The sequence below is a fragment of the Uranotaenia lowii genome, unplaced genomic scaffold (assembly GCF_029784155.1).
Source record: "Uranotaenia lowii strain MFRU-FL unplaced genomic scaffold, ASM2978415v1 HiC_scaffold_393, whole genome shotgun sequence".
NCBI classification, from domain to species: Eukaryota; Metazoa; Arthropoda; class Insecta; order Diptera; family Culicidae; genus Uranotaenia; species Uranotaenia lowii.
The window spans coordinates 14,452-37,483 of record NW_026598304.1 but is presented as its reverse complement, the minus strand read 5'-3'; the positions used below and the strand labels follow the sequence as shown (position 1 = coordinate 37,483).

The window sequence follows — 23,032 nt, the reverse complement described above, 5'->3', positions numbered from 1 at the left end:
CATCCACGAGATATGAATTTCAATTATTAGCATATTTTATCATTAAACGCGGAAATTATTTTGTTGAATTGTGAGTGGGGATCTGAGCTATTTCTGTCTTATAGCTTGTACAGTGGTGTATAGTTCAAAATGTACCCAAGAACTATAATTTTTTTAAGAGATGCCTATTACTTCAAATCATATAAATTTTAGATATATAATGCAATCCGTTGTTTTCGAATCTTGGTTTAATGTTTTGCTGTCATCCAGAGAGCTATAGGCAGCTCAACTACGACGTTTCTTACGTTTGTTTACATCCTGTTTCTTTTGATCGTTTTCCAGCCCAATCTGAGTTTTATTGTCGTCGATTTTTTCAAAAGACGGCTTGGCTTCAGATACTGACTTTTTCAAATAACCACGTAAAGTGTTCATGTTGTACATAAACCTGAAAATAATATTAAGCTCTTGAAAAAGTTTGTTTACGGTAAAAGGAATTGAATTGAACAACGCTTTAAACAAGGATGCCGTAAAATATTTGTTAAAGAAAAACGGAGAACATTGCAACATACTTTATGAACAGAGCTGCGAATGGTTAGTGTCAGCCAACCAATATCAGTCGACTTTGATACTGCTTTGCATATCTATGTCATGTGATAATGATTTTTGTTCAGCGACATAAGCTAACAATGTCATGACCAATTTGAACGAATATCAGTTTTCTTGCTATAAATTTAGCTTCTTACGGTCATGGATTACATTTCGACAGGCTCCTGCAATGATATAGAATCCGTGTGTGCATCTCTCACATTTAAGCTATTTTTTCTCAAATTGGAGCTTTTCATCTCCTATGCTTTCAAGGCAAAAAAAGCTAAGATCTAAGGGAAAAAACTTAAGAAACGATATTCACAAACACTTCACATTCACAAATATATGTTGGTCACATGATTCATAGACAAATCCTATATCATTGCAGCAGAGTCATTTTTACAACTGTTGCTCCACAAATAACGTAAAATCCATCCTAACACAACCAGAAAACAAAATAGAAAGATAACAGTGTGTTATGCGAGTGGAGAACAACAATGTCATGAAAAGTTTACATTCCCGCCTGACTACTTTCGATGACATTGACTACTAGACGTTATTGAGGATCAAATGAAATTGACTAAAAGTTACCAGTCTTGTTAATGATGATAATATCAATTATTTAAATTGAACACAAAATTCGTTAAAACAGCTTGGTTTCCCGCGTTTTTGAAAATTGCAAAAAATCTTCTTTATTAAGGATTCTTAAAAATAGCTGTTCAAAGAATTCGATCATATTTCATTGATATATTGTTGATTGCTTTTTAAGTCATAATCATAATCAAAAATTACAGCCAAGATCTCGACAGTGCCGTAGGGTAAAGCTGGGATGAACAAGAGGAGAATCCAAAATTATTGGCACTATTTTTTTTTTTTTGGGGAAGAATGACAGCTTGCTATTAATTCCTTGAAATAAAAAAAAAAAAGTTGGTGCTTTATAATTAACAATTTTTTTCGATCGTATATAAAAAGTACATACACGACCTAATAAAAAAAAACCCAAAAAGGTATGGTGCCGGAGAGATGCGAGTAACATAATCAGCCACTCTGATCCTAGTGCCTCAATGATTTGAACATAGTTCATAAGAAACAACTAGAAAATCTTAATAGGAAATTGAATCTGGACCTCAAATCCTTATATATTAACTAAATAACTGAACTAAATTCGAAAGAATTGAATCGGATTGTTGCATAATAAAAAGTTAATTTACGTACCTTATACGCAGCAACAATCGTTAAGGCACCAACAATCGACTTTCCACGCACTGACACTTTTCTTTTTGAATCTATTTCACCGGAATAGAATGTAGACAACTTTCAGCGTCAACTCGAAATGAAATAAATGGAAGCTGCCAGCCTGGAAAAGGTATGTTTAGAATTGCTGTCAGTCAACCTGCCAGTCAGTCAACACAACGCCTACCTGTATGCTGTTATGTATTACACTGTGATCAAGAAAACCAAAATTCGGAAGGATAGTTAATCCAAAATAAATCAGATAATATATTTTATAACAGCGAGCGTTCTACCAAGGAGTTAAAATTTGTTTTTGAAAATGATATTGAAATATTTCAAAATGTAGATGACAAAATATAATTATGAGTGTAAATCTTAGTTTGTAAATATGTACATTATGAATCGTAAATTTGAAGTTGCGTTCATAATTATGTATTTAAGATTTTAATTCTAAATCAGAATATTGAATTTCAATCTGAAATCTGTACTGAATGATGATTTTTGAATTTGGACTGTGCATTACTACACCTAATTCTATAAACGATGTAAATATCAGCAATGTTAATGAAAATTAAGCTGTAATTTTCACTAAAGAGCATTCAATTTCAGCGAAATTTTTAGTATATAATAGTATCATAATATTTTAACGTTGTTTTTTATGGTTCGCAACACAAACTCCATACAAAGAAGCACACAATTAGATCCACGAAATGTAAAATCCAATTATTAGCATATTTTATCATTAAACGCGGAAACTATTTTGTTGAATTGTGAGGCGTCATCTGAGCTATTTCTGTCTTATAGCTTGTACAGTGGTGTTTAGTTCAAAATGTGCACAAGAACTATAATTTTGATTAGGAGATGCCTATTACTTCATATCATATGAATTTTAGATATATGATGCAATCCGGAAAAATATTCACATCGGTTGCGGTGGCCCAAGTAGGGATCCAACTATATTATTTTTTTTTTTTTTCGAGAAAATCTATTACATTTGATGAGTTCTTTTCCACGTCAATAGAGGTTCGTTAAAAAATTAGGATTGAGAAGCCATCACCTCAAGAAACCATAAGCACTAACGAATTGTCAAAATGCTATCCAATAACAATCTTATCTGCCCTCTCTTAGCACTGTGAGTCAAATCTGGCGAAACTAACTGCTATATTGGCGCTTATGGTTACTTGGGACAGTCAATATAAAATAATTTTTACATTGTTGAGGGCTAAGCAGAAAAAGCGGGGAATAATTAGGTTAGCTCCTCCGTCATAAAAATCATTTTTCATAAAATTAATGTTTCATGGGAAACCTCCTTCTCACTGAATCTTATGCTTTGATTTAAATAAGTTGAATTAAAAATCGTCCTTTTTTATGGATCAGCAAAATATCCTATGTATTTGTTCTTGATAGAAGGTAAAAACTTACTTTGGCTTTGAAATAGTTCCATATTATGAGATCATAACGAAGGCAACCTTCTTTGGACCCCTGTTACTCTTGATGAGCCTAAATTTGAGATTTGGCATTATACACACACAACGCTTCTACCGAATGCCCTAGAGCTTGCGCCCAACTGTGAAAATTCTACCATCAGACGGAATTCGAACACCATCTTAACGCCGCCTTCAGTACTGTTATCTAACAAAGCCTCGAATATCAAATTTTTCGGGATAATATATAATCTAGGACCATTATTTTGTTACAATTTTCCATACACCCTAATGACATTTTCTTAACCCGAATTACAATTGAGGCGCTTGGGATCAGAGGGGTGCAAGTGCTTAGATGATTGTTTCGAGAAAACGCGCTTCAAAGTTGTGAAGGTGCTCGATTTTTCATGTATTTTCGAATTCGAGCAGTTTTAATTCAACCAAAAAAATTTCCAAAAAAATATAAAAAATCTCAATTATGCACCAAACACACATTTAAACATGAAGAATCGTTAGTCATGCCTACTTAGCTCGAATTTGATTATTCTGACACTTTCACCCCTCTGATTCTGAGGGCCTCAATTGTTAAAGGGTCATTAACAAATATTAATTATAGTAACCCTAATTAAATTGTCGCAAATGTGTACGGGGAGGAAACTGCACTTATTTAAAATATGGCCACAACACAAACAATCTTAATTTTGGCTTTCGTATTCAGTGGATCAATTTAGAAGAACTTACGATTTGGTCATCATCGGACACAGGCAACACGTAGCGATTCAAGACAGCTGACACCCTCGCCGACTTTCAGTGAGATTGAACAGCTTGTCGATGACGTGTTCGATGACAGGCTTATCCACAACACATAGTACGAACGATGTAGATTATGATGTACGAAAACTTGAGTACCGAAGTATCCGTTGCTACTCAGGACGACGAATGGTTTAGCAGATAAGCAACTTAAGCATCATACCTTCCTCGAATCCAGTCTTCGACCTTGCTATATTTTCCGATGGAATCAAAGGTTGGACTCCGTCTAATAGGTGTCGTAGCCATCGTTTTATCGCAGCAGATTTTCAGCAACATTGCCACCTGAAATGAGTGAGGTATTCCATTAATTAAGGACTGTTAGGCGTCGATGTCCCTATTATACGTACTTGTCATATACTGAATATTGAATCTAGGAACGGGGATGGTGATAATTTGTTCAACCTGCGGACAGCGACGGAAGCCGATTCCTGCCGGACAGCTGTGATATCTCTCCTTCCGGAACTATCTCTAGCTGACTGTGGTAAGACGAGGGTAATTTGGCTGCGTATTCCATTGTTGCTATTGGGAAGAAAAGTATTTAAAAAAATTGAATGGCTCGTTAAAATTTTGTACCTACCGGATGTATCTTTTTTTTTGCTTTTGTGGTTGCTGCTGCTGAGTGTATTGCAGAGAAGTGACACTGATGAATTTTCAACTTCTGCTGAAACAGCAGCTGTTGCTACTGAACTAGGTTTCCAGCTCAGCCGAGATGGCACCTGTCGATTGATTCGAGTGGTGTGATTCTCCATTCGTCGAATGGTCCTCTGGATGTTTAATACGGAAGGCAGGAAACACAGGAATTCCCACGGTGGAAATATTCGTGCTTCTGCTGTTTCACTTTGAGTCCCGCTTTGAATGATTTCTTCAATCCGGAGACGAACAGCACTTGCTGTCGCGGAAGAAAGAACGGCGACAAATAAAATTTTTAGCACTGAATGATTTTATTCCACGAAAGGATCGAATGTTTATTTGTGTGCGTGAGCGCACGCTTTAAAAAAAATAAAAATATGGGTGTGTGCGTTCACTTTGATTTTACGTGAAATTAATGAGTTATAGGGAAGTAAAGTATTTTCTACAGAACACACAAATTAATTTCTAAATTCTTTTGCGTGTAGGAAACAAATTGGCTCCGATGAACCTATGCTTATCTTTTTCACCCGATCTTTCCTTAATGGAGCTTTGCCTTTTCTGAATGTACGTGGCATTTCTTTCCCTGCACGTTGCCGCGTAATGTCCAGGATTTCCACAAGTACGACACTCCTCATTAGTTGCCGGACAAGTTCCAGATTTGTGGAACAAACGGTTACACCTATTGCAGCGAAAACGTTTTCCTTCTCCGGAAAAATGGTTCTCGCTTTCTTGTCGATACCTTTCCGGGTAATTCCAGCCCGCATCATTATATCGGCGTTTTGGCAGGTGTTTATTTCCACTGAACCGATTCCGTTCTCGCGACACCACGAATGCTCTGCTGGATTCAGCTACTCGTGACGGTTTCGGAATGTATGCCTCTTCTCGAGTCGCAGACTGTACAATAAAAGTCGTCTCATAGCCAAAAATTCTCGCCGCCTTTGCCACCTCACGGTTACGCATTCCTTTAAGTAGTTGCATTCGAATGAATCGATCCTGATCCGTTTGACTATAACGACAGAGACGCACTTTTTCCAAAAGACGTGCATGGAAGGCAATAGTTGGTTCATCAATGCCTTGTTGGAGATTGGAAAACATTTCATGTTCCGCCGTTACGTCGACCATTGATTGCAGATATTTTTCGATGTTTTTGACAAATAGGTTGTAGCAGTTTGGTTCGGTCAGACTTGGGCGAAGTCTCGCAGCCCTGGTAATTCCTTGGAGTTTCTCTCCCATCGAAAGGAACAATGTCTGAGCGCGCTTGACAGGGTCCGTCACATTTGCCAAGGAAGTAGCGATCTCAAACCGATCGATAAACCTGTTCCATTGTTCCCACATAGCGTTTGCCGGAACATCGTTTGGGAAAGGTTTTATATTTTCCCATCGAATACTACCAGAGTTTGCTGATGAACCTGGATTGACCTTCGCATTGTTCCAGCTTAGATCTTCATCAGAAAGCGCAGAACTTCTGACCGACTCGTCATCTTCACGAGAGCGATAAGTGTTCATCTCTTTAACTAATTTATCTATAGTATTCTGCAGTTTTTCTATCTTCTGGATGTATTCCTGGTTTTCACTTTTTTTATATTCACGTTTCTCGTTTATTGGAATTTCACGTTCTTCAAACTCCATGTCATCTGACGACCACTCGCCATACATTTCGCCGTATTCTTCGGGATCGCTGTTGGATTTAGGGGCCCGAACATATTTTCCGGCAGACGACATTTTCAAATGGTTTATTTTTTCAACGATTTTTTTTTCAAAATCTGTAAAAAGACAATGCATATTAACCATATTAAAACAATTGCAAAACGATTTGATAAGGCGTAGATAAAACTTTAAGCTAACTGTTATAGAAATTGTAAAATACATTGCATGAACCGTTAATTCCGAATTGATCGTATTTTTAATATGTTGTTAGGTTATGTATCTAACTGTTAAAAACTGTTAAAACTATCATATAGTAAAACTGTTCTGCAATCAGTTGCGATAACGTTCAAATACCACTCATGAATAACGTATTTTTGGAATTGTATTGTTTTTGTTAAAGTTATTCTTAAAATTTGCTTCCAGCTGAACATTTACAGTATAAGTAGTAAAACGATTTTATAAGACGTTCTTCCAACGTTATGTGTACCGAATTCTGAATAGTAATGGAACATAGCACACACACTTACAAACAAACATGTGCATTTTCAGTTTATTCACTTGTACGATGATATTATGGGCTCCTTTACCAGGAGGTCTAATTTCAACACATGGCCTGGATATTGGCGTAGCTGCTGGTCACTACTGGAATTTTTTTAGCGGTGTCGTGATCCGCTCAAAAATTTGCAGTAAATTTCCTAGCGGTCTCCCGATCCGCTCTACAGTTTTCTACAAAATTTCCTAGCGGTCTCCCGATCCGCTCAACAATTTTCAGCAAATTGCCTAGCGGTCTCCCGATCCGCTCTAAAGTTTTCCACAAATTTCCTAGCGGTCTCCCGATCCGCTCAACAATTTTCAGCAAATTTCCTAGCGGTCTCCCGATCCGCTCAACTATTTTCAGTAAATTTCCTAGCGGTCTCCCGATCCGCTCTACAGTTTACCACAAAATTTTTTAGCGGTCTCCCGATCCGCTCAACTATTTTCAGTAAATTTCCTAGCGGTCTCCCGATCCGCTCTTCAGTTTTCCACAAAATTTCCTAGCGGTCTCCCGATCCGCTCAACAATTTTCAGCAAATTTCCTAATGGTCTCCCGATCCGCTCAACTATTTTCAGTAAATTTCCTAGCGGTCTCCCGATCCGCTCTACAGTTTTCCACAAAATTTTCTAGCGGTCTCCCGATCCGCTCAACAATTTTCAGCAAATTGCCTAGCGGTCTCCCGATCCGCTCTAAAGTTTTCCACAAATTTCCTAGCGGTCTCCCGATCCGCTCAACAATTTTCAGCAAATTTCCTAACGGTCTCCAGATCCGCTCAACTATTTTCAGTAAATTTCCTAGCGGTCTCCCGATCCGCTCTACAGTTTACCACAAAATTTTTTAGCGGTCTCCCGATCCGCTCAACTATTTTCAGTAAATTTCCTAGCGGTCTCCCGATCCGCTCTTCAGTTTTCCACAAAATTTCCTAGCGGTCTCCCGATCCGCTCAACAATTTTCAGCAAATTTCCTAATGGTCTCCCGATCCGCTCAACTATTTTCAGTAAATTTCCTAGCGGTCTCCCGATCCACTCTACAGTTTTCCACAAAATTTTCTAGCGGTCTCCCGATCCGCTCAACAATTTTCAGCAAATTTCCTAGTGGTCTCCCGATCCGCTCAACTATTTTCAGTAAATTTCCTAGCGGTCTCCCGATCCACTCTACAGTTTTCCACAAAATTTTCTAGCGGTCTCCCGATCCGCTCAACTATTTTCAGCAAATTTCCTAGTGGTCTCCCGATCCGCTCAACTATTTTCAGTAAATTTCCTAGCGGTCTCCCGATCCGCTCTACATTTTTCCACAAAGTTTCCTAGCGGTCTCCCGATCCGCTCTACAGTTTTCCACAAAATTTCCTAGTGGTCTCCTGATCCGCTCAAAAATTTACAGTAAATTTCCTAGCGTGTAAGGTAAAGCAATTGATCATTTTATTTCGCTTTGAGCAGTGATATCTTGTCAGCTTTATTCGGATTGACATTCGATCGAAACAATTGCGAGGTTTAACGTACGGTTAAATGTATGGTATGTATCGTATGGTATGAAATTTGAATAATAAAGTAATGATAATAATGATGATGATAATGTTCCCACCTCATTCCCCTACAACTATTTGAGCGTAGCGAGTAATATTTTCAAAAAGATTAAAAAGAACTTATTTTCAACAAGTCACATACCTTTACTGCTACAATTGTACTGAGAAACCTTTCAGATTTGGAACATTTAATGTAAAAACCGCGCAGTGCTCAAATATATGTAGACTTCTCTTTATTTTAGTTAAAAGACGGCAAAAAGCCACTGGAAATTCAACAACTATAAACATTATCATTATCATCATCATTATCATCGTCATCATTATCATTCTAGCGAATCGCAGCATAACTGTCTGTTTCTCGACACTACGTTCGATACACAAATACCAAAGTTTAACTGAGATCTGTAGTGACTTTTCTTATCAATGTTGACGCCTTACCAAAAATTTTATTTAAAATTAAACTGACTGTGCTTATACTCCAGGCATTTAATTTAACCTTGAAAGCTCTCAATGATATGGCACAGTGTAATAACAATATCACAATATCGCACGCAACACAACTTTTATGAACTGCACTCAATTTTAATCCACCAAATAATATGCTGCTTTGAATGGCATGTTTTAAATCGAAACCATTTGAACAAGTAAAAAATTAAGAAAACAGTTCCGTTTCTCTTACATCAATTACACTTATATTCGGAAACTCATATTTAGAATTAAGTTCTATTGGAAGAAGTACATTATAATGGGATGATCCGTAAATCAAAACAATCGGAGTGAATGATGCTACTGCTGGTCTAATTTCCAAACAATTAATTGGGGTTCCTTTGATAACGACAAAAATACTTCGCTGTAAAATAATACTCAATGCATATAAAGTGTCCGCATTACCCCAGGCACTGTCTTCACATGAAATACAAAGAAGTTTAAAAAATGATCCTGATTCAAGTAAATTTTCTCTGCCTTCAAAATAGGACTTATTTTGTAAAACGCTTCTGAATGCCAACGTTCGAAGAACATTTGACAAATTAGTATTCCCAATCAAAGAATATGAAATCGAATGAAACTGACAATTTCCATCTCTCGGAATTTCAATTTCAACAAATTCATCATGACAATACTGTTCATTCGCCCTCCTGTCGATATCTCGAAAATTATCAAAAATCTGAATTGGGCAAACTTTCAAATGCGTACAAGCAAGATCAAGTGATTCAGAATAATTTTCTAGCAATGACAAAATGCGGTATTCTGTATCTACATTAAAATCAATTGAAGTAACCAAAATATCTGATAACGCTTCATTCAAATTTCTAAAAAGTTCAGCGTTGGACCATTCTTCGTTTTCAAGTATCTGTGTTCTTGAATTTTCAATCAAAATATTAGCATCATTAAAAAGTTCTTCTGGAGGGTCATTGAAAAGTTCATTGTGGATGTTGTCATTGACAAAATTTGATAAAGAATTATCATAATACTCGCTTTCTAGAAATTCAGCAGAATCCAATTCCAATACTGTTTCACGAATTATTGCAAAGACTGGTTTGTGGTCAGAAAAATAAGACTCATATACACCAGTTGAAATATTTCTTATGTTCGAAAACACAATATCTAATCTTGAACCAAGATCTGTTGTAGGCTCGTTACAAACTAACTTATCAAAAAGATTCATTCTATTCAGGTATTTAACTAATTTTTTTGTTTCGTCACATGTACTGTTGAGATTGAAATTGAAATCTCCTATCAATATGGTTGGGTCATTATTACCGTTGTGAATTGAATTGAATACAGATATAAATTCATTATAATTAATTTTAGGTGATTTATAGCCTGTAAGAAGCGAAAGATGTCTATATTTTAGAATCACTAAGTCGGTGTGGCCAACATATTTATTGAGGTTATTGGCTTTAAAAACCGTCTTATGACTTTCTACTGAAATTATTAAACCAATTTTCGCATAGCATATTATACCTTTTGCAATGCCACTCTTAACAAACAATGGAAGTGTTTGTCTATCTGATCGGTAAACAATATTAAAATTGGGTATATTTACTTCATCGTTTGTCAGGATACCCGTTTCAGAAAATACAATTATGTCACATCTCGAATACCATGCATCTGCGTTGATATACTTCAAATTTTCTCTTAAAGATCTAGAATTCTGATAAGCAATTACCAATCCTGTGTGAGTTGTTAAATTATTAAAAGATAAAGTTAATTGTCTATACGTCTTCAATCTTTCCGTTTCTTTCAAACAAGCTCTGATAGTAGGATTGTCGGCCATATTTCCCGGAAAATTTCCTAATATATAAAGGCCAGATAGTTTCGAAACACGACTCAAGGCAACATAAATCAACTGACGTGTCGAGTTCCCTTTCTTGCGTAAATCAACGCATACTTTTGAATATGTTTGTCCCTGACTTTTATGAATTGTAAGCGCTTCACAGGGAACTAATGGGAATTGATTTCGAGTAATTTGATAGTCACGTTGAAAATGATTAGTCAAACTATATCTTTGTCTTTCAATAGGCGTCCAGTTTTTGTTAAGATTCAAATTTTCTGTAAATTCATGAAATTTAAGTCGAGCTTTTCTGCCAACTTTCTTACTGTCAAAATTAAGATACACTATGATAGGTTTACTTGACTGTGGATTACAAAAAACAAATTCCAAAACTCCAGTTGCACCGTTTACGATACCATCCGATACATCTAGATTTGCAGTTACCATGTACTTGATACCTTTTTTGAATTGTATAGAATATGGATACCCTCCACAATCTCTGGTAGTTTTAGCCTTCCAAATATCAAGTTTCTTTAAAATTTGTTCTTCTTTCAAATTGCCTGTCAATTTATCTTCAGCCAAACTTAAAATTTCTGTTTCATTAGACTCTGCTATTTTTATGGCATTATATCTGTCAACATCCAAATTCGTATAGTACAACCTTATAGCGTCACTAGGTACTTCATTTTCAGCGACTTCTCTACTTTTAAAAATGTTGATGTCTGCAGCATTCATAGTTCCCTGGGCAAAATTGTTTAACGCATTAACAAAGTCTAAGTCGTCTTTCTGCCTCATGACCTCAGTTAATTCATAAAATTCAAAATCCGCCCATAAAGGGGAAAGATCCAACGTCACCAAACAATCTCTGGGAGGGTTAAAAATGAATCTATCTTTGACCGGCGGAAGTTGTCGGAAATCTCCTACGGTTATTACAGATAAACCACCAAAACTTTCATCAACTCCTGTAATTTGGCGCAATCTTGTATCTATACGACTGAAAATGGTACTTCCAACCATTGATATTTCATCTATAACGATCAATTTACAATGTAACAACTGTTGACGTAAATTATTTGCGACGTCCATAGGTAAATCTGGAATGTTTCTAGTTTCAGTCAAAGGTAAGGCAAAGGCTGAGTGCAAAGTATTCCCTCCAATTAAAAAGGCAGCTTTGCCAGAAAACGCGCTCAATAACACTTTGACAGAATCTGATGATTGCCAAACTGAGGTTTCAACACAGTACTCCAGAAAATATGTAATCAATTGATATATTGTTGATATAACTAAACTTTTTCCCACACCTGCTGAGCCGGAAATGAAAATTTTAAAAGGTAACTTTTTCAGTTTAAAACATTTGTAAATATGAATTACAATTTCTCTTTGTCTGTTATTCAGCTTTCTTAGATTTTCAAGAAGATCACGTTTGTTTACTTTCGGAGGAGCAGAATACACAAATGGAGTAAAAGTTTTCGGTCTATCAATACCTCCTTGTACAAGAATATCAATTTCATGATCTTTAGACAACTGATTTTGTTCAAATTCGGAAATTTCTTCGTTTTCTAATTCTGCTCTATTATCATTTGCGGCTTCTATTGCTTTGTCTATTACATCATCTGACAGTATTTGAAATTTAGAACGATTTCTAGTAATAACACCTAGGTTATTATTATACACTTCCAACCAGTTCACTGTTTCAATTTCATTGATTTCATTTCTCCAAGGATAGAATAGAAGTAGTTGCTCTCGATAATAATTGTCGGGATCTTGTTCGATTTTGTATCGATTATATCTCAGAATTCGAGCTATTTTTCTTCTCTTATGGTTAGGATTTTCTCTATCTACTTCTGTTTCTTCAATGTCCTCTTCTTCATCAGAAATCTCTGACCTGTTTTTATCAGAACGTCTTTTTCCTTTAGTTTTAAAATAAAATGCAGCGTACTCAGCTAAACAAATGTTCTGTAAATCTACCCGTTCCGCATAATATGTTATGATATCTTTACCAGCGATATCAGTACTATCTTTGCACATTGATCTTAATTGTTTTTCTGATTTAAGAAAAACTACTCTATCTTCAGATTTACAGGTGCTGATATATATATGAGTTCGACTGAAATGGGACAAAGGAATACTTAAACAGTGATAAATAGCTTCGCTGACACTCATTAGATTCGAATTGATAAATTTGTTAGCAATTGTTCTTAACTTTTCAAGATAAGTAGTATTTCTTTTATCTAATTCATTTTGCAGTTCTTTCAATTGCTTCGAGAGTCCCGATTCAGACTTAGCTATGTAATCAACAATGTATGCTGCAACGCCGTATTCATCTAGAATAAGCTGCAAATCTGTATTTGACTCCATTAAATTCAATATTATTGGATTATAAGAATTGATATCAACTTCACAACTCCTGCGTTTGTAAAATATTGTAACTTTACTTATAGAAGCTCTTAAAGCGGTGATGTAATCATCTTTTGTCAAATCTAAGCTATCTAAAATTTCTTCAAAACTAAGATTTGATCTTTCTTTACTTGAATATAGAACTTCCATCGTTTCTTTTATTCTCTGTAGATTTTTCTTAACCGCTGCAGAAACTTCGTTCTTGGGCAATGGTATAAGAATTTTAGTTTCTGCTAGAACAAACTTTGGAAAATTAAATCTACAAGTGTTTTTATTACTTCGTCCTTTTGAACATGTATCAGTATGCTTGTGACGCAAATATTTACAAAGTGGATTATCAGCATCATACTGACATGTGATAAATGTGTCTGCAAACTTTTCAAAAGCTTTTATACTATCTTCATTATTTAAATCTAGACAAGGTGCATCTTCAATAAACAGTAACATATGGTCATGGGGAGATCCCCTCATTTGAAATTCGCGCCTTCGATAAAAATCTGATATTTTATACGGTTGGAATGGGCCTGAGCTTTGTTTCATTAGTTTCATTAGCTCAGTAATTTTAAAATCATAGTACAATGCTGAGTATACAGGATTTTCTTTGATAAGATCGTGTTTTTGTTGTTCCGGAAGGTTAAGAGCTTGCAATAACGAAATTTGTTTCCCTGTAGTCTTTAATACCAAACCTTGTATCAATTCAGGCCATTTATTTTCAACTGCAGACACGGTTAAGAAAAACATTGGTTTTCCGCACTGCCGCAACATTGCAAAAAGATTCTTTTTCTTGGCGCTCCAAAAACTTGGAGAACACCTGATGTGCTTTAAAAAATTCAACCCATCATTATGCTGCCTAAGCTCTGCAATAAACTGGGGATTTAGTGCTTCCTCAACTGTAACACCTTTAGCATTAGATTTCTTTTTTAATGTAAGTGTAGTTGAACTAAGAACTTCTGATTCCAATTTGATTTTGGCCAAATATAAAATTCTGAATGCAGAAATTTTTACTGTGTGACAACGTACTTCCCATTTAATTAAATCAGATCTTGTAATATTTTTGTTAAGTATTTGCCTTTTTTTTCCAGCGAAAATTTTTGGAAAACAAAAACATTCAACATCTGGTTGAATGTGAACCGAAACAGGCCAGTGATTTTGTCCTGGGGCCATAACAATAGTGGCATGTTGTGCAGTTTGTTGATTGAAGTCGAAAAGTAAACATTCATCGTCATCATCCACCAAGTGTTCATAAAATTCATCGTCAACCTCTAAATCGTCTAATTGTAAATTCGAATTCACCTCTTGTTCAAAGCCAGAAAAGGGTTGATTATTCCTAATATTACCTTCGTCACTTGAAGCAACTTGATTTTCACCGTCAACTAAATTTATGACATTGTTCTGATTGATTTCTTCCGTGAGAGTTCTCATTCCATAAGAAGAAACTTGTATATCATGTCTTTTGTATAATTCAGTATTTTTCAAGTAATCAAGAGCTTCTGATACATATGACACACGGACCAATCCACTTATATATGTGGAAGAGTGACCCATATGTCGTTTGAATTCCACCGGTATAGGTATAACATCAAGATTATTTAGTTGTCTTGGCAAAGACGAAACCATTAGGGGCACACTACTAGGCACATGAATTGCACTCCCTTTCATTCCAAGCTGTGGATTACAAGCACGTTTTGACATGAGAACAACCTTTTGGAAAGCAACATAAGGAGAAACTATTCTTTCTTCAATATCATTAAGTCTTGTAATGCATTCGGGAACCGGCGGTAATTTTAAGCCCCAACTTGAAGCAAGCTTGGGAATTTTACCTTCTTTTACATATTTAATGCAAGTTTTACACAGAAAATTACAAGAATTTTGAAAATAATAATTCAAGGTTTGTGAATCGCAAGTATTCTGAACGTTTTCGTTTTTCAGAATTTTATCAATTATCTGTTTAGAAATTTTTTGAACACTCTTAAAGAAAAATGAACCCTCGCAGCTTGCGCATACATAACTGGGCATCTGCTTTCTATTCTCAATGAATTCCCTTATTGATTTCGATTGAATATCATTCGAACGAATTAGAAGGTTGTAGTATTTGTCTCGATGAGCTATGAATTCATTCATTCTTTGCTCCCGTCGTGATAATCTGTTGCGTGCATTTTCATTAACATGATACGTTTCATTGCTTCTCTGTAAACGTATATTCAACAAATTTGAAGGATTCGGCACAGCTTGGACGTTTACGTGTCTTAAACGTTTTTCTGCTAATTTGCATAAAATATTATTCTTCTCTCTTGCATAGTATTCCATGTTTTCATTTCTTATCTTACGCATACGAAATCTGTTTATTTTTTTTTCATTTTCGTAATAGCTCATATCTGCTCTTATTTCTCGAATCCTTTTAGCATTTTTTTCTCGAATGATTGAAGAAATTTCAATATCTCTTCTTTTCCTCTGATATCGAAACTGTATTTTTTGTTGTTCTTGCTCTTCATATGAGTTATCTTCGTTTACAATAGGATAAGCATAATCATCAATTGCTTCTGCATGATTCAAAATTTCTCTTTGTCGATTTTCTTCACTGTAACAATTTTGATTTGTTTGTATTTCTTCCAAAATTGTTGCGTTTGGTTGATTAGAAAAACTGACATCTGATTTTCTTTTTTGCTCATTTATAACGGAAGCAAGTTTTTTAATGTACTTTTGCTTATTGTGTAAACGAAGTTTTTTTGCTTTGTATTCCGATGAATATTTTTTGGTGCGAGACATGTTTAAAAACTGAAATAAAAAATTTGAAAAAGTTTCAAGTTTAATATTTAGATTCGTTTAATTCTAACCAATGTTTATAAAAAAGAAATCATTAATTTAAATAAAATTAATTGAATATTATAAAATAAGGCAATCGTGATAAATTTAGTTAATCACCGAACGCTTTGAATTCTATCATTTTCAGAAAAAAGTTTTGATCTTTATTGATTATTTCGGAACGAAATTTGAATAAATTAGTTATAAATTTAGTAACCATAAAATAACCATATTTCTCATCAAAATAACTTCAAATGTGTTTGAAATCAAATAAACACCATTGCAGTATCCGAACAAAGTCATCTTATAAATGAGTGGGTGGAAACTTAAAATTAAAGGAAAGCTATTATAACTTAATAAAAATACAAAAACAAAAAATATATTTACGACCCTTAGAGCCAAAGGGGTATAGATGCATAAAAGAATAATTCGAGAAAACACGCTTTTAAGTTGTCGTTTTTTGGTCATTTTCCATATATTATTCAAAAATAGGTATTTTTGTTTCAAACGTAGAAGTGTTTAAGTAAATAGACTTAAAATTACCCGATAAAATTACCAAATTCATATTGAAATGTAAAAAATTGTAAAGTATTGCTAACTCAAAATCGACCATATTTGCAATTATACCCCTTTGGCTCTGATGTCTTTTTTCAATCCAAATATTGAATATCAATCGATAATGTCAATATAATTTGTTCCGATAACACGATTTTAAAATAGAAACCAATCGAGGCGCCAGGATCAGATGAACATCATTTTCATTGGAATAATTAAATTTGACAGGTTTCCAAATTTAAGCCAAATACCATTTAAAGTACACAAAGGTAAGTAGGACGGTTTTTCATATAGTACAACTTAAATCTTTTAAGAAAATCAACAGTGGATCTATTTAGACAAAACTACGATCAATTTGATGCAGAATATGTTGTATACTAATACAGAAGATATAAGTATGATCGAGATAAGTTATCTCATTTTTCCTAGAATTTGTCGTCCCTCTGCTAGGTCCAGTGTTGACACAACTCGCGAAAGTTATCACTAGAACTAATGAACCGCTGGTTTCTTCACTTACTCTGCTTTATAAGGTAAGTAGGGATGGTAGATTTTCTCTATCTTCTGAATGATAGGATTGTTTCAATGTAAAGTTTGTCGCCAAGAACCCGCTAGATTAAAAATGCAATTGAAAATGATGCACATCATCTCGACATATCAGTTATAATTAAAAGTAAACCAAAAATCGCTGAAAACACCCGTTATTGTCGTAATCGTATCCGTTTCACAGTTATTAGATAGATTAAAAATGAATTAAACATTCTAAATTAAAAATTTGAAAAATAGTGCCCCGTGATGTTCAAACATTCATCGTCCCCAAATACCCCGGTGTACCTTTTAAGATGCAGGAAGACGATTGTGATTGATTGAGGCTAAATAAAATTGAACGAGATTTCGAAATCTGTAGAAATAACAGCTTATTTCCAAAAATTCAAAAATTTGATTATTTTATCATGTTTTCGAATATTCAAAACACATAAAAATCTCCAATAAAAATACCATGGATTTGACTAGACTATTTGTTGTAAATGTAAAACGTTAAAAATATTCATACCTTTTCGAGATATTTGGAATAAAAGCAATGCTCTCGTGAGCTTTCATTACGTCGAATAAACACAAAATTTGAAAAGCTGAGAATTTCACTTAATATTCTGTATTATTGCATCGTCGACCCACATGGTTGAAATAGCTACTGATAAAGGCTTCAATATTCTGTATTATTGCATCGTCGACCCACATGATTGAAATAGCTACTGTTCAAGTTTCAAAATGAGAGTTCGGCTGCCCCAGAACCAACAAAACAGCCTGACGCTGTAACTCCTACCACCAGCCACCCGAATTCTAATTCCCAGACTAAGGAAAGGGGTAGCAGTGACAAAAAGTGAACACAGGGGCAAACATGTATCATTCGCCCCGACGTATTAAGTGATTTTCATGTGTACTCACAATAAGGCAACATGTTGCATAAGTGATCGCTGTACAGTGTCAGTTTACTGCCCGCAACATTGCCGAACATGTGATATCTGTCCGAAACATTATAAATCCGGACTGCAAAAAGCTTGACTTCCGAGCCGTACAAAATAGCCTATATTCCCGCAAGCAAAAGCTTCTCTGATCAATATAAGGTACACCGGGGCAAGTGCAAACGTTCAAATTTTCTGTGTTACAAAAAAAAGTAAAAAATATTTCTTCTTCTAGAAAATGTTGTTTAGACCCAAACAAACAATCTGACATAGATAAACTAAACTTTCTTTAAATTTTTCACTAAAAACACGGCATTGTTTGATCACACACGAATTCAAGTACGTACTAGACATGAACAGTGTGTTTTTGTTTTGCATATTTTGGCTACAAAAAAGGGCATTCAAATCCGATTTTTCGTTAAAATGTGAGTGTTTGAGAACGATATTCAAGTGAAAGCAGAACATTTATGATAAATTTTTAGTAAACCCCGAAAGTTGTGAACGTAATATTCGCTCTTGTTAAACCACACTGCGGGGCAAGTGCAAACGACACTACCAGGGTAAGTGCAAACGCACCTTTAAGCCATGTAACATCAGCCATTTCAGAAAATTCATCACCAAAATAGTTCAGCATTATATTAAAATGGTCAGAAGGGGTATCCAAAGTGTTGTATCTGAAGCGAATGTTCATAGTTCCGCAATGCCTTAGTAAATGAAGGTCTTTTGCTTAAAACAACAGTCACCAAAAATGGAGTTCCAAAAAGTTATCAATATTGCAAGAAAACAGCAAATATATAAATAAAAGTTGATAAAACATACCGGAACATGTATTCAATTCATTTTAGGACCGATATACTGACTCATCTGTGAATTAGTTTGGAAAAAGTATTGCGTTTGCACTTGCCCCCAATCCTAAATAAGTCTTAGAAGGTGTTATGGCAATTATGAAAAACGAAAAAAAAACCTAAGAGGCCGGGTGTTTCGAAGTCAGCAACTCTGATCCTAGCGCCTCAATGATTTGAACGTAGTTCATTAAAAACAAGTTAATCAGAAGTTTAATCAGAAATCGAATCTGGACCTCAAACCCTTATATTTTAACTAAATAACTCAACTAAAATCAAAAAAAATAAATCGGATTGTTGCATAATAAAAAGTTAATGTACGTACCTTATACGCACCAACAATAGTTAAGGCACCAACAATAGTTAAGGCACCAACAATAGTTAAGGCACCAACAATCGACTTTCCACGCACTGGTACTTTTCTTTTTGTATCTATTTCACCGTTATTTACAAGAATAAAATGTAGACAACTTTCAGCGCCAATTCGAAGTGAAATAAATGGAGGCTGCCAGCCTGAAAAAGGGATGTATAGAATTGCTGTCAGTCAACCTGCCAGTCAGTCAACACAACGCCTACCTATATGCTGTTAAGTATTACACTGTGATCAAGAAAACCAAAATTCGGAAAGATAGTTAATCCAAAATTAATCTGATAATACATTTTATAATAGCGAGCGTTCTACCAAGGAGTTAAAATTTGTATTTTTAAAAATTATGTTGAAATATTTTACAAATGTGGATGACAAAATATAATTATGAGTGTAAATCTTAGTTTATTAATACGTACAATATGAATCGTAAATTTCAAATTGCATTCATTATTGTGAATTCAAGATTTTAATTCTAAATTTGAATCTTGATTTTCAATCTGAATTCTGAACTGAATGATGGTTTTTGAATTTGGACTGTGCACTACTACATCTAATTCTATAAACGATGTAAATATCAGCAACGTTAATGAAAATTAAGCTATAATTTTCACTAAAGAGCATACAATTTCAGCGAAATTTTAATATATGGTCATAACACAAAAAATCTTAATTTTGGCTTTCGTATTCAGTGAATCAATTTGGAAGAACTTACGATTTGGTCATCATCGGACACAGGCAACACGTAGCGATTCAAGACAGCTGACACCCTTGCACCCTTGTACGTTTTCCTCCTTTGTGTTGTTGAACGAATATGTCACAAAATTTGAATTCACTTATCCGGAACAATTACCAGAAGACTGTAAGAACGCACGTCATAATTGAATGTCCACCGTTGTCAGCGTAAAATTACGTCCATTATTGTGCGGCTTAGAATGTAATTTCCTGTGGGAATCATCCGGATGTTACACAATAATGAATGTTACAATCAAACGTACATTCGAGCGGAGTATCTTAGCACCATTATGCACACTGGTTTGGCCCGGGAGGTTGTTCGCACGGAAGACGCGTTTGTTACCTGAATCTCCAGGCTGTAAAACTCGAAACGAAGAGTATTTCCCCGCAGAAATAGAACCGGAAAAAGAACCCGAAATTTTACAGACACGGCGCCTAAGGGTTTCCCGTTCGCTCCGCACCACGATGACATTAACAAATTTGAATAGTAATAACCCGGGGTCATTAACAAATATGAATAGTAATAACCCTTATAAAATTGTCGAAAATGTGTACGGGGAAGAAACTGCACTAATTTAAAATATGGTCATAACACAAAAAATCTTAATTTTGGCTTTCGTATTCAGTGGATCAATTTGGGAAGAAACTTACGATTTGGTCATCATCGGACACAAGCAACACGTAGCGATCCAAGACAGCTGACACCCTTGCCGTCCGTCTAATGAGTCTCGTTTTCCTGCTTTGTGTTGTTGAACGAACATGTCACAAAATTTGAATTCACTTATCCGGAACAATTACCGGAAGACTGTCCACCGTTGTCAGCGTAAAATTACGTCCGTTATGTGCGGCTTAGAATGTAATTTCCTGTGGGAATCATCCGGATGTTACACAATAATGAATGTTACAATCAAACGTACATTCGAGCGGAGTATCTTAGCATCATTATGCACACTGGTTTGACCCGCGAGGTTGTTCGCACGAAAGACGCGTTTGTTACCTGAATCTCCAGGACACTGTAAAACTCGAAACGAAGAGTATTTCCCCGCAGAAATAGAACCGGAAACGGAACCCGACGTTTTACAGACACGGCGCCTAAGGGTTTCCCGTTCGCTCCGCACCACGATGACATTGGTTGATGCCGACCCGCGATGGATTCCGACGCGACGATGAATGACAAGTGCGTGTCGGTGTGTGTGAAGGGTCTTACATAAGTTTTGACTTATCGCCGAGGGGCGTCCTAATGGCTTATAGATGCTTCGAGTAATTACTCGTTCAAATCGGTCGTTATGGCATCCCACATGTAAATCTTAGTTTATTAATATGTACATTATGAATCGTGAATTTCAAATTGCATTCATAATTGTGAATTCAAGATTTTAATTCTAAATTTGAATCTTGAATTTCAATCTGAATTCTGAACTGAATGATGATTTTTGAATTTGGACTGTGCGCTACTACACCTTATTCTACAAACGATGTAAATATCAGCAACGTTATTGAAAATTAAACTGTAATTTTCACTAAAGAGCATACAATTGCAGCGAAATTTTTATTCATAGTATCATAATGTTTTAACGCTGTTTTTTATGGTGCGCAACACAAACTCAATACACAGAAGCACACAATTACAATCACATACATGTAAATTTCAATTATTAGCATATTTTATCAGTAAACGCGGAAACTTTTTTGTTGAATTGTGCGTGGGGATCTTAACTATTCCTGTCTTATAGGTTGTACAATGGTGTATAGTTCAAAATGTGGACAAGTACTATAATTTTTGTTAAGAGATGCCTTCAAATAATATAAATTTAAGATATATGATGCAATCCGGAAAGATATTCACATCGGTTGCGGTGGCCCAAGCAGGGATCCAACTTCTTTACTCAAAATAAAAAAAATTCAGAGCGAAAGAAAAAGATACCAAAATGATAATTTTATTCATTTTTCCCGAGAAAATCTATTACATTTGATGAGTTCTTTTCCACGTCAATAGAGGTACGTTAAAAAATTATGATTGAGAAGCCATCAAGTCAAGGAACCATAAGCACTTACGAATTATCAAAATGTTATCCAATAACAAGCTTATCTGCCCTCTCTTAGCACTGTGAGTCAATTCTGGCGAAATTAACTGCTATGTTAGCGCTTATGGTTACTTGGGACAGTCAATATAAAGTCATTTTTACATTGTTGAGGGCTAAGCAGAAAGGCCGGGGTCATTAACAAATATGAATAGTAATAACCCTAATAAAATTATCGAAAATGTGTACGGGGAAGAAACTGCACTAATTTAAAATATGGTCATAACACAAAAAATCCCAATTTTGGCTTTAGTATTCAGTAGATCAATTTGGAAGAAACTTACGATTTGGTCATCATCGGACACAGGCAACACGTAGCGATTCAAGACAGCTGACACCCTTGCCGTCCGTCTTATAAGTCTCGTTTTCCTCCTTTGTGTTGTTGCACGAACGTGTCACAAACTTCGAATTCACTTATCCGGAACAATTACCAGAAGACTGTAAGAACGAACGTCATAATTGAATGTCCACCGTTGTCAGCGTAAAATTACGTCCGTTATCGTGCGCCTTAGAATGTAATTTCCTGTGGGATTCATCCGGGTGTTACACAATAATGAATGTTACAATCAAACGTACATTTGAGCGGAGTATCTTAGCATCATTATGCACACTGGTTTGGCCCGGGAGGTTGTTCGCACGGAAGACGCGTTTGTTAACTGAATCTCCAGGACACGGCGCCTGAGGGTTTCCCGTTCGCTCCGCACCACGATGACATTGGTTGATGCCGACCCGCGATGGATTCCGACGCGACGATGAACAATATCCTTATAATTTTTTAACACCATGAAAATAAAGTAAGTAGAAGCCTGAATTCCATTTGAAATTTTGCTTTTGCCAAAGTGGCGCGCGTTCAAATTAAAACTACACGATGAATTATAAATAGGTAAAAAATGTAAAAGTTTACCAACCATCGTTTTGGTTTGGATCAGAGGTGCCAGGTATCCTGATTTATCAGGATTTGTCCTGACTTCCGAGAGACCGTCCTGATTTTTCAAAAACTTTCGAGTTAACCTGATTTTTTGAAAATTTGTCACTAAAATGTCCTGATTTGTCATAAAAACTTCATGAATATGATCGAATTTGTAGTTAAAGTATGAGAAAATCGAATAAATAGGTTATAAAAAAGTTTAAACCATGGTAATTTTCGGTTCAG

The 23,032-nt window shown here is 35.4% G+C and overlaps 1 protein-coding gene across 6 annotated transcripts; it reads right to left on the bottom strand.

Annotated features, from left to right (window-relative positions):
* Positions 1-41: 41 nt before the first annotated feature.
* LOC129760055 (uncharacterized) lies at positions 42-22,732 on the bottom strand. Of its 6 annotated transcripts, none has more exons than XR_008740290.1 (7): positions 20,450-21,228; positions 19,779-20,008; positions 19,022-19,209; positions 4,609-6,424; positions 4,379-4,550; positions 3,963-4,313; positions 42-1,921 (listed from the first exon to the last, which is right to left on the bottom strand). XR_008740290.1 is itself a non-coding variant. In XM_055757632.1 (4 exons), the coding sequence occupies exon 4, from the start codon at positions 6,381-6,383 to the stop codon at positions 5,127-5,129; it is 1,257 nt and encodes a 418-aa protein (XP_055613607.1). In that variant the 5' UTR covers positions 6,384-6,424; positions 19,022-19,209; positions 19,779-20,008; positions 20,450-21,228; the 3' UTR covers positions 4,560-5,126. The 6 variants fall into 6 exon arrangements, 1 of the variants encoding a protein (XP_055613607.1); XR_008740293.1 differs by having other exon boundaries at positions 42-424; XR_008740292.1 differs by lacking the exon at positions 19,022-19,209.
* Positions 22,733-23,032: the final 300 nt, after the last annotated feature.